At 32.6% G+C, this 11,439-nt stretch overlaps 2 protein-coding genes across 2 annotated transcripts; one reads left to right on the top strand and one right to left on the bottom strand.

The window, feature by feature from the left end:
- The first annotated feature begins 1,675 nt into the window (after nt 1-1,675).
- On the top strand, nt 1,676-3,642 carry LOC125049693 (probable nuclear transport factor 2). Its single transcript, XM_047649115.1, has 4 exons — nt 1,676-1,924; nt 2,135-2,206; nt 2,280-2,378; nt 3,302-3,642. Exons 1-4 carry the CDS (start codon nt 1,817-1,819, stop codon nt 3,413-3,415), a joined length of 393 nt encoding a protein of 130 aa, XP_047505071.1. The 5' UTR covers nt 1,676-1,816; the 3' UTR covers nt 3,416-3,642.
- A 526-nt stretch (nt 3,643-4,168) lies between these two features.
- LOC125049601 lies at nt 4,169-11,030 on the bottom strand. The gene is made up of 7 exons (XM_047648990.1): nt 10,705-11,030; nt 10,359-10,498; nt 9,931-10,093; nt 8,762-8,980; nt 7,670-7,828; nt 6,253-6,387; nt 4,169-5,499 (listed from the first exon to the last, which is right to left on the bottom strand). Exons 1-7 carry the CDS (start codon nt 10,843-10,845, stop codon nt 5,347-5,349), a joined length of 1,110 nt encoding a protein of 369 aa, XP_047504946.1. The 5' UTR covers nt 10,846-11,030; the 3' UTR covers nt 4,169-5,346.
- Between the last annotated feature and the right edge of the window lie 409 nt (nt 11,031-11,439).

Below are 11,439 nucleotides of genomic sequence, written 5' to 3' on the forward strand. Positions count from 1 at the left end.
GTTCTCCTTATATTTAAGATGACCCATTTTAAAATGATAATTGATATTATAATAAATTAGGACGTCTGACTTAATCCTAGCCATTATCTATGTTACGTTACAGTCTACAGATTATAAAATCCATCTTAGGCTGTGGAATTTATATTGACAGTTGAAGTTGTCTGATGACTATGGCATCACGTTTTCATTTTTAGAAGTTGATGTCTCAGTAATTTGTCAAAATTTTAAGATACTATCAGCTGTTCACATAGATAGTTATAACCTATTCACCGATTTTTAGTCTGTGTTTAACGTACAGTATTGCTACAATAAGACATTCGCATATTTTACAGTAACATTACTTATTGCTGTGAGATGGGAAATCGGTGCATGGTTTTGGTGGGAATCGCTGTAGAAGTGAGGTCAAGTATGCCAAGAAATAGCGGAACACTAATGTAAGCAGAACCCCGGCCAGTCCAAGTCGCCCATATCCTAGACGTCCACCCTGGGACCTGCTGCAGCTACGCTCTCGGATACCCACTACCCATAGCTACAGCTGATCTAAGGATGCAAGGCAAAAGGCGAATATTCTGCGCCTTAAAACAGAATCCACTACCTAGGGAGGACACTCGCATAAACCAAGCTTGTCTGGAAACTCTAAGGTCTCAGCTCCACTACCGGACTAGCACAATCCTTTTTAAATTAAATTACCTGGAAAACCTATCTGGCACCGTCGAACCTATCCTTTGCATAGAACAACCTGTCTTTTGCACAAATTAACACTCTTCGTATAATTCTCGAACATGTATCAGAATGGCTAAGGAAAATTTATGTTACGTTTTTTGACTTTCTATTATATATAGTGGCCAAAAAGTCGCAAATATAGATGAGGTCATCAGCTGCAAAAAATTGTTCTACCGGAGGTCTCTAAGCTTAACCCCAGAGTTGCAGAGTTATAATTTATTTTGCGTTTTTATAAGAAAATTGACTTTTTTTACTAATTCTTATTAAAATTCGAAAATGTATTCATTCTGTATCTTTTTCATAATATCCACTAGATTGGTACTGAGATGGCTGCTGACATGAAGCAGCATGGTCGCAACTCTGTTACATATTTTGTTTCCCGCTGAAGATGACCAACCTAGTAAAGGCCATCTACAGGAATCATTATTGTAGAGTGATTAATGGTGGCCTCGTCTCAGACACATTGGGTGTCGATTAATGAACAAATTAATCAACATCTTAAAATACTTGGATGAACTTCTCCTAGATCATACGCACCGCGATATGCCACCCAAGCTGGTCAGCCTGGAATGCGAGGCGGGATACAGTTGCAGATGAGGGAAAGAGAGGAAAAAATTGGAGCGAGGTGAAATATGAGTACGGATGTCCTCTACCCCATCTAGAAGTCATAGGACATTAAATAAAAAGAAAAAAATCTTATTACTGTACAAGATAAGTTATTAAGTATATTATCTGGTGAAATTACAAGTAATAGGTATATTTTTATTTAAAATATACGGTAGATATACAGTAGATAAAGGTTGTTTTTAGTTGAAAAATTACAATTTTGTTAAATTTAGGTATTTCTTGAAATACAAGAGTTGGTTTTCTATAAAAATATAATTTCGCCTGTAACAAACAAAATATGACAGCTTCCACGGAGGAATATCCGTTAGACACTCGTAAAGATTGCAAATCGACACATTAATGATGGCAACATTGAGGTTTGCTTCAAGAAAGTGAAAACTGGGGCCCATCAAAGGCCAGAAATATACATTACAATTGCATTGGATTTCATACTTTTACCCGCATTTTCATTATAAAATACATCTAAATGGCACTCAATCCGCAATACGATGCTATAGGAAAAGGTTTTGTACAGCAATATTACACTTTGTTTGACGATCCGGCACAACGAGCAAACCTGGCTAATATGTACAATGTGAGTAATTTGAAATAGTTTATAAACGCTTAACTTGTTACAATAATATAATATTTAATAGCAAAGCCTTGAAGGGTTATATCACAAAACATTTTATTAATTTTAAGGTTAATATTTCCTTACCTACACTAAGCTCCCGCCGAAAAATTGTGGTATTGCGCATTCTACTTCTAGAAAATTCCTATCTGATGTTGGTCTTATTTATTTTAGGTTGAATCATCATTTATGACCTTTGAAGGTGTCCAACTTCAAGGTGCTGTTAAAATAATGGAAAAGTTGAATGTGAGTAGGATTGATTTTATTTGTTATGCTTAAGATATAGTGCTAAGGCTAACAAATAATGTTTATTTTTCAGGCTTTAACCTTTCAAAAAATTGGTAGAATAATAACATCTGTAGATTCACAACCAATGTTTGATGGTGGTGTTTTAATTAATGTGCTCGGCAGATTGCAGGTTAGTGACTTAATAATTCATTTCATAATTGTAACATACAGTTTAAATTGTAATAATATACAAAAAACATAATATGATTAGTATATTTTATATAGACAGATGACGATCTTCCTCATGGATATTTCCAAACATTTGTATTGAAGCCAATAGGAAATTCTTTTTATGTTGAACATGATATGTTCAGACTGGCTCTTCACAATGTATAATAATTTCAACTAGTAAGCAAAATAGTTACCTTTTTATATGCACTGTGCCATGTTTGTCACCAATAATTGTATTCTTACCTTAGTTCTGACTCAAATGTTCATAATTGCTAAGAGCCTAACACAATCAGAACATTATTATTGACTAGAATGTGTTTTTCTTTGTTATGATTTCTTTTAATTTGATATTGTTAGTGTATGGTAGACATGCATGTTATGTAGTAAATAATAATAATTTGTATTATTTAACTTAACTACAATGTACATACATGTATAATATTGTCTTGTACCTATCATATTATGAGACAGCTTTAGTCTCAAGGTCAAATACACCTAAGGTTTGTTCTATTTGTGTATGGTAAAACTTAGAATATACATACATAATACAGTTAAAATCTGTTATAACAACATCATAGGGACTACTCATATTTGGTTGTAAAAACCGATAGTTGTAACAGCCGATGGCGTTGTTATTAAGTACCTAATACAAAAGAATTTAGCCGGGACCTTTGATGTTGGTCAATATAACCGGTATATGTTCTTTTTAAAAAAGGGAACGGTCTTTTTAACTAGTAATAATATTATTTTAGGCATAATCATTGTTTGAGCTAGATTATAATCCATATAGTCTTTTATTCTTTTCATAGCTTTAGGAAAAGCTTTTGACAATTTTCTTAACCTATATGATTTCTTTAAATAATGAAGTAATTTTTTTTTCAGTGTGATGATGACCCACCCCACCCATATGTGCAAACATTTGTCTTAAAGCCACTTGGGGACTCATTCTTTGTTCAGCATGATTTATTCCGTCTTGGCATCCATGACATTGCTTAATTACTTTATTAAATCAATGCGAACAAACTCATGCTGTATTTGCTAACTATAAAGGTATATAAGATTAATTACTGCAATCATCGCCTATGAAATTCAAAAAATTGTATATTTCCCCTGAATTTGGTGTGATATTGGCTTAGATAACCTTAAAGATAATGTAGTCAATGAATGGCGTACTTTTTCAGTTAAATGTATACATTTTGTAATAATAAACAATTAATTTTTTAGACATTGTTTTCATTTATCTATATATATATAAATGAAACCTGTTTTCCGTTGTCACGACATAACATGAAAACGGCTTGACCGATTTGTCTGATTTTTTTTATAATATTCCTTGAAGTACGAGGATGGTTCTTACGTACAGAAAAATTAAAAAAAAATTGAGTGAAAAAGTCTAAAAACAACACTTTTCTATATTCCCATACAAAATATTCGTAATAATACTTAAAAGTCAATTTGAACTTTAATACCATATCACAAAGTTCAAATGTTAGTGGAGGGGTTCCGGGAAGGTACATTTTTATTTTTTGACATAATGTATTTGGTGTCTTATCAACTTTCTTTTTTTTTATCTTACTAACTAGATCATTCCCGAATAGCAGAATAAGTATTTAAAAAAAATTAAGAATCGACTGTTAGGCGGTACGATGTTCGCCAGGCCAGCTAGTAATTCATAAAAATATACAATGTGGTGGTGAATTTTGATGTATAATGAGTTTAGGTCCTATTTGGGAAAATAAAACATATGTAGACGCTAAGACAATCATGTATTAATAAATAGTCAAAAATAACAAACGAACCACTGAAAACAGGTACATTTTACCAATCTCAGAATTCAAGACTTGCTCTTAAAATCCTTAGACGCTACGAACGCTTAACAAGTTACTTGCACTACTACAAATTACACCGAGCCGCGTTCAGCCAAACTCGTCTAAGTGTATGACTAGGTTGCAGTGAAACGCTCCATCGCGGGCCAAGAGTCTCCGGCTTTACAAATCCAATACTAATTTTTTTTTCAGAAGGGCACTCACAATAAATACCGCCTCGGAATACTTAACATTCGATGACGTACTCGTCTAACAAATGTATATTAAAGCAATTATCAGATGTTTTAATAATATCAAATGTTAAAAACTATTTGATCCTCTAAGACTACGTAGCAGAGATCAAATTAAAATTAAACATGGCAAGACCAAACGGTCAATTTATATGTAATATTTGTACATAGCCATTATAGCCTCTATTGACAGTACTGTTCCATTACTACATATAACACAACCAGTCAGCGTAGCATCTTTCACAACACGAAAACAACTTTGGGATCATACTAACTTAATACTATGTATGAAGGGCGGAAATAGGTTTTATATGAAATAACCAGTTTTGACAATTGACAATGTTCCAAGCCGCACTCATACATAGTAAAATATTAAAACATCAACAGATAACTAACAAAATAACAAGTTTAATAACAATAGAACAGTACCACAATTTACATTCTTACCCAAACGTTAGGCGTTCAACACATATTTTTCATTTAGCAAGCGAATCTTAATTTTCAAGGATTTTGGTTTACGATCTTCAGCAAGTTGATACGTCATACTTATTACAACTTTCAAAAATTAATTCGTTCCCATAAGATCCATTTACAAAGAATTCAAAAATCTCCGTACATCACTTTGATATTATCTTAACGGCCGTATATTACATCTTCAAAGCATTCTTCGAGATTCCAATCGAATTAATTACATACAATTATAAAAACAGTTTTAGAGATAGTAATTAAGTTAATAGCAACTCATTGGATTTCAATTTGTTCAACAAAATAAAAAAAAACAGATTAATTCTACAATAAGTACATATTTTAAAGTAATTTTTGGTAATTATTTTGAGCAACTTGCCGAGATCGTAAGAAGGTGCGGTGGGGTTTAAGCCCCGCCCTTTTTACGTCCGCGTGATCCGACCACGCCTCGCAAAGATCGCATGGCCATGGCGCGGTTGAAATGACGCTGCGTTTTGTGATCGTCCGCCTCTCCTCCGCTGTCCACTGATGATAGGATCACGAGTAGTACTCCCATCACCTAAACAGTTTAATTATATACGTATAATGAAATGATTGGCGAAGACCAAAACTTAATATATATAACTAGCCGTTTCCCGCCCGGGCGAATTAAAATAGGAAATAAATAAAATTTTATGTGTCATTATTATTATTTTTCATATTTTTATTATTATTCTTTTTAACTTCCCGCTAAGAAAATTGAAAATTTTCGAAAATCTAGTTTTTAACAGATGTTGACGTTTTGAGGTTCTAGGAAGCCTCCCCGAATGTTTCCGCGGTGAAGTCCGTATGTATATATTTTCATAAAAGTAAAACAGCAATAAAAAAATGAAGGAACGTTGGAATTTAAAAAAAAATTTGCCATAAACCATCTAGGAAAAATTTCGCATCGAATGGTGGTAGTTCCATGTCGATACGATCAGTGGTTTAAGCGTGAAAGAGCCTCAAACGAACACCATTTTCTTTTTATATATATATATAGATATAGATAGAAGATAGATAAACCAGTGCGCCCTGACCGTTCCTAATTATAACTGGCCGTTCCATACTCTAATAGTAACAGGAATATTCAAATATTAATCACATTCAATTACCATTCCTTCTAGATTAATATAGTTTGCGATGGTGAAATAATTTCCAAATCGATTCATTACTTCCGGATATATGCCTAAAAATAGGCTCATAAACTATACCTCAGTTTTAGACACTATTAGATAGAGAAATATTTCTGAATCATAAATGTATATACATAATAATCTTATTAAAAACATACCAAACAAACAATAATAAGTAAGGTGTACACATGTACTGTGGCTTCAGGTATATTCTCAATATCCTTAAGCGCAGTCAGTGCTGGCTCAAAGTCTGGCCTGAGATCCAGAGCATGCCTTAAGTGAACAGCAGCTTCCTGAAACATGAATATGTCATTTATTTTCCAAAGATTGGTGAAATTAAAAAAATCCTCACAGCTCTAAATCTGTGTATATTCGAACTCTTCGGGAGACGCACGCTTAAGCTAACACATATTTGTAGTATCTAAAGCTTCATTCATATAATTACACCACAATTTAAACATATAAATTATTCCTTTTCTTGCTTATCTTTGGAGACAAGGTTACGCTAATAATAATAGATATATTATCCGCATCGTAACGTTTTACAAAAGGACCCTCCCAAAATACGTTACGTAATACTTGAACGCTCCCTTACCTATTTATACAAAAAATATAACAAAGTATATATTTATAATCAATTCTAAGTTCTAAGATTCATTGATCATTATCATATATATTTAATATAAAGGAAGAATAACAAAGCCATTATTAATAAAAGATACCAGTTTTTTTAATTATTTAAAAAAAAATTTAGTTATATATTTAAATATATCTATTTGCTGGTAATTTACAGTTACATTCAGCTTTGGGCCATCAACCAAATAGTTATTTTATATGAGATTATTTTACGGTGAAATTTCACTGGCCAAAATTAACAGGTTACAAAGTTTCATCTAACCCGGCACTTTAAGTGCTCGTTCAGACACGACGGGAACCGCGCGATTGTCAGATCGTGCGGTTTGAACCGCAAAAATGTCGACTGTTCAAACATTGGCGGTTAGTTAGCGATCAGTTTCTGTGGTTGATACAGAAAATAAAGAAAAGGCAGATTCAGAGAGAATCGACTGACACATGGCAAATTTGTAACACTATATCCCAATTTAAGAATGTTTGAGAGAATTTTTTTTGACTATTTGAGAATGTCAATAAAATCTTTTGATGAACTCATTGAACTAATCAGGGAAGATATTTCAAGCTCTGAAACACATATGAGGGCAAGCGTGTTACCAGAAGAAAAACTCTCCACTTCATCAATAAATAACTCAGTGTCGAAGCGATAGCGAGCTCACGGTGCTCTTGTTATGACGTGTTAATCGCGCGGTGCCCGCAATGCTAATGAACGCTGAGTAAGATCTTCATAGTAATAGAAACGCGCGGGAGTATCGCGATTCTATTTTCTGCCGGTTGGGTTGCGGAAACCGTGCGGTTATATTAACCGCGAATAATTACTTAATAACTCATACAAATAAGACCCGCGCGATTTCCATGCGATTCTGAAATCGCGCGGTTCCCGCCGTTTCTGAATGAGCACTAAGTGTACGGCAGAAAACCGCGGTACATATAATAACTAAATACCTGATAATGTCCATATGCCTTGAATATCTCTCCAAGGGTAAAGTACTGTTGCCACGCACTGCGATCCGGCGGTTGTACTTCGAGGGAGCGTCGCGTCAAATAGATCGCGTCGTCTAAGTACTGGAGGGTGAACAGAACGCGTCCTAGGTTCAGCAGTACCTAAAATCATACAGATATATTTAAAAGTTTAATATGAATAACAAAATTATTTAGTATTTTCCTTGGTTTACAAGTACTGGCTGCCAGCCATGTCAGTCAGACCATTAAAATTGAAAAGCACTTCGATTTATGTAAATTTTGTAATATGGATTTCAATATCCATAAAAAAATGTTTAATGAAAAAAAATACTTAGATATCATATGGTTCAGTTGTTCGTTGTCGTCTTTGAGAGATACAAAAATTAGATAAATGGTTTTAGACTTGTTTGTGTGCACGGTATTTAAAGAATCAGGAATTTTTATAAAGGGCTCGCTTAAGAAAACAGATATATAATCCTAAAAGGTTTACTATGTCGAACAATTTACTATAATGACGTAATTACTTAAAATAACTTTTTACGTAAAACCCTAATATACTGTAATTATTTATTTTTTGATAATGAAAATAATTCAGTGTGTTTAGAACCTTTATGAGGGTTAAATTTTATAGGTTTTGGTCTCATATTTTGTCGTTGCAGTGTACACCTGCTCGTTAAGTGTGTACTTGATTTTAAGCTATTGCATAGCTTCTATCGCGGGCTTCGAGCATGGAGACCGAATCCAGAAATTCCGTAACGAAATAAACCTTACGCGTTAGAGCGGGACAGAACGCATACTGCGTATTCACATCTCTCTGACGAGATCGGTGCAGCCAGTGTGCGTTATAGTGAGACTATATTATAGGCGAGTTAGTCTGAGTCTGGTACAGTGGTAGATTGAATTAATTTATCAAAGAAAAAAGTTGAATTAATATCAAAGAAAAAAAAATACTGCATAAATAAATAATTAGTGCCACAAGTTTTTTTTAATTCTATGTGCTTAATATTGGTATTTCTAAAGTAAAAAATCAAAAATTCTTCTATATACACAAATGTCATGGCACAAATAACATACCTCTGCATTATAAGGAGAAACTGCCAATGCTCGTCTAAAACATTCAATTGACAGTCTTGTATCACCTTTGATTCTCCAGAAGTTACCAATCTGATTGTACAATTGCACTGATTTAGGTTTTTCTCTTTTTGCTTTTTTAAGACGCTTCTCAAGTGTATTAATGTCTAACTCGGTTACACCGTTTTTGTATGTTTTTTTCCTTGTAAATATAAGGGCGATCTGTAATTATCACAGTCCAATTAATTACATAGTATTAAGGTTTGGTAGCATAGATAGTTCACCTGGATGGGATCCAACAGAAATATTTAGATTTTTTATAATTAGTAAATTGTGTACTAATAGCTAAATAAAGATGTCCTTTAATAAAGAATTAAATCACAAATGAGAAACAACATTAACCAGCTGCAGTTCCCAAAGTAAATTAATTATTGTGGGAACAGAATAGACAAAGAATTTTAGTACTGTCTATCTCAATCAAGAGATGCAGCTTTCTACAGATTGGTCTAAGATCCCGCTATACCACGACCTTCACCGAGATGCTTATTTAATGAAACTTATTTTATATATAATTTAATATGTCAATAAATATAATCCATATGGGTTGCCTAGCAAATTTCAGTCCAGAGTATGTTTAATTAATTAAAAAAAAAAAATTTTTTTAAACATTTCACCGGTATGATTATTAGATAAATTCTATACCAATCGAAAGTATGAAGCCCATAGAATATGCAAACGTTAGGTTGTTTTTAATCAATTAATTATTTATGTGTATTTTTTATGTGACACTAAAGTATGTATACATCTTTAGTATAAAAGAAGGTTATAGTGATACATATATAATACTACCCTGATTAAAAATATTGATTGAAAAAAGTTCAAAAAATTTACTACATGCAAATTATAAAAAAAAATTTTTTTTTTAATATTAATTAAACATACTCTGGACTGAAATTTGCTAGGCAACCCATATGGATTATATTTATTGACATATTAAATTAAATATAAAATAAGTTTCATTAAATAAGCATCTCGGTGAAGGTCGTTGTATAGCAGGATCTTATACTAGATGATAGAATATTTAAAATTGGTTCAGTTGTGCCATAGATACCTACATAGCTTGTCTGTTAGCTATGGGTGAGTTTGATTTATTCAAATACTTAATTACTTACTTGAGGTTCAGGTACATTTGGATGTCTATGACGCCTAGCCACTCCAACCAGGTTGTCATAATATGTAAAATTGACTGCTTTTCCACAATCTAAGTATTCATCTTCAGGTTCACCAGTATTGGTGTCTGGTTGATTAATCTCTTCACTATTATCAGAGGCACTTCTGTAAAAAAGAATAATCTATGGATGTGTCCAGTCTAGTCATTATAGTTAATAATCAATGAGAGAAAGCAAAGTTTTAATTTAATAAAAACATTTTTTTAAATCATCAACTTTTTTGAAAAGTAACTTTTGATTGACAATATTTAATACCCCACACTCCATGCAAGTCAGTAAAAACAAATACAATTAACAATAAATCATGAGTAAATAGCCCAAAACAAACCAAATACTATTGTTAGAATATTGTGTGCTACATATTAGTGTACCTCTGTTGCTCATACATCTGGCAGTCAGTGCAGAACATATCAAAACTGTGCTTTGTCCAAGTATTGCCATAATATACAGTTGATGTTATTATATTGAAAACAACATCTTCTTCAGTCATTTTAGCTTTTTCAGAGTCATCCTGTGTGCAAATAAAACAATTTCATTATAACTCATATAATATAATATTTTTGTAATAATAATAAAGTGAGTTTTTGACAATAAAGTTACCTCATTACACACAGAAAATAATAAGTTTGTTAAAATTAAACTGCAAGCCCTTCATTTGTAGCCGTAAGTGCCTTGAATATTGATTATATAAAACACATGAAATTAAACATGACAAACCTGCGATACTGTAGTTCCGTCAATAATCTGACCTTGTTCAGCATCTAATTTCCAAATATTTGAGGTACGGGAGTTAGTGACAATAATTTGAAACGAAAATATGTACAATACCAAACAGGTCAAATACGGCGAGTCTCCCATTTTGACTTGTTTTGTTAAAAGCAAACATGAAAGATATTTTGTTATATAATAATTTGCAATAACTTTCACACACAAATCTTTTTAGGGCACAGTAAGATGAAAAAGCAATAAATAATAATCGTAATGTCCTCTAGATCTTCCGTCTTTATTTTGACAGATGAAATAAAATCACAATAATCCATGAAGGCTAAAATTTAGTATTGCCATATCTATCCACTACAATTTTCGGGTCCTATGACCACTCTTCACATTCAAAGTGGAGAATTAATGCAAACTAAGTCAAAAATCATCACGAATCACGATCCAATACGTTTTTAACATACGAACTCGTATTTAACGTTGAATTGTCATTTTGATTCTATCCGCAAGATATTTTGCGAACGATGTGAACCACCATCTTTATAAAAAATCTAAAATTTTATTTGTAGAAATAATAGCTAAAATAATAATAATAGCTAAAGCTTTAACTTTGATTTTACACATAACATATATGGGATTATATCGTTTGCTGGCTCTAAAACGTGAAAATTAATGATCGTGGAAGGTCACATTCTACATTGTACTACTGTTTAGTGTTTACCACTACGATTATTC

Source organism: Pieris napi, chromosome 5 (genome assembly GCF_905475465.1).
Source record: "Pieris napi chromosome 5, ilPieNapi1.2, whole genome shotgun sequence".
NCBI classification, from domain to species: domain Eukaryota; kingdom Metazoa; phylum Arthropoda; class Insecta; order Lepidoptera; family Pieridae; genus Pieris; species Pieris napi.

Excerpts from the sequence above, each read along its gene's own strand:
- LOC125049693 (XM_047649115.1), top strand. The coding sequence starts at position 1,817 with ATGGCACTCAATCCGCAATACGATGCTATAGGAAAAGGTTTTGTACAG. Across the intron at positions 1,925-2,134 it reads ACCTGGCTAATATGTACAAT|GTTGAATCATCATTTATGAC; the intron begins GTGAGTAATTTG and ends TATTTATTTTAG. Across the intron at positions 2,207-2,279 it reads AAATAATGGAAAAGTTGAAT|GCTTTAACCTTTCAAAAAAT; the intron begins GTGAGTAGGATT and ends TTTATTTTTCAG.
- LOC125049601 (XM_047648990.1), bottom strand. The coding sequence starts at position 10,845 with ATGGGAGACTCGCCGTATTTGACCTGTTTGGTATTGTACATATTTTCG. Across the intron at positions 10,499-10,704 it reads ACGGAACTACAGTATCGCAG|GATGACTCTGAAAAAGCTAA; the intron begins GTTTGTCATGTT and ends ATTTGCACACAG. Across the intron at positions 7,829-8,761 it reads TTTCTCCTTATAATGCAGAG|GTACTGCTGAACCTAGGACG; the intron begins GTATGTTATTTG and ends GTATGATTTTAG.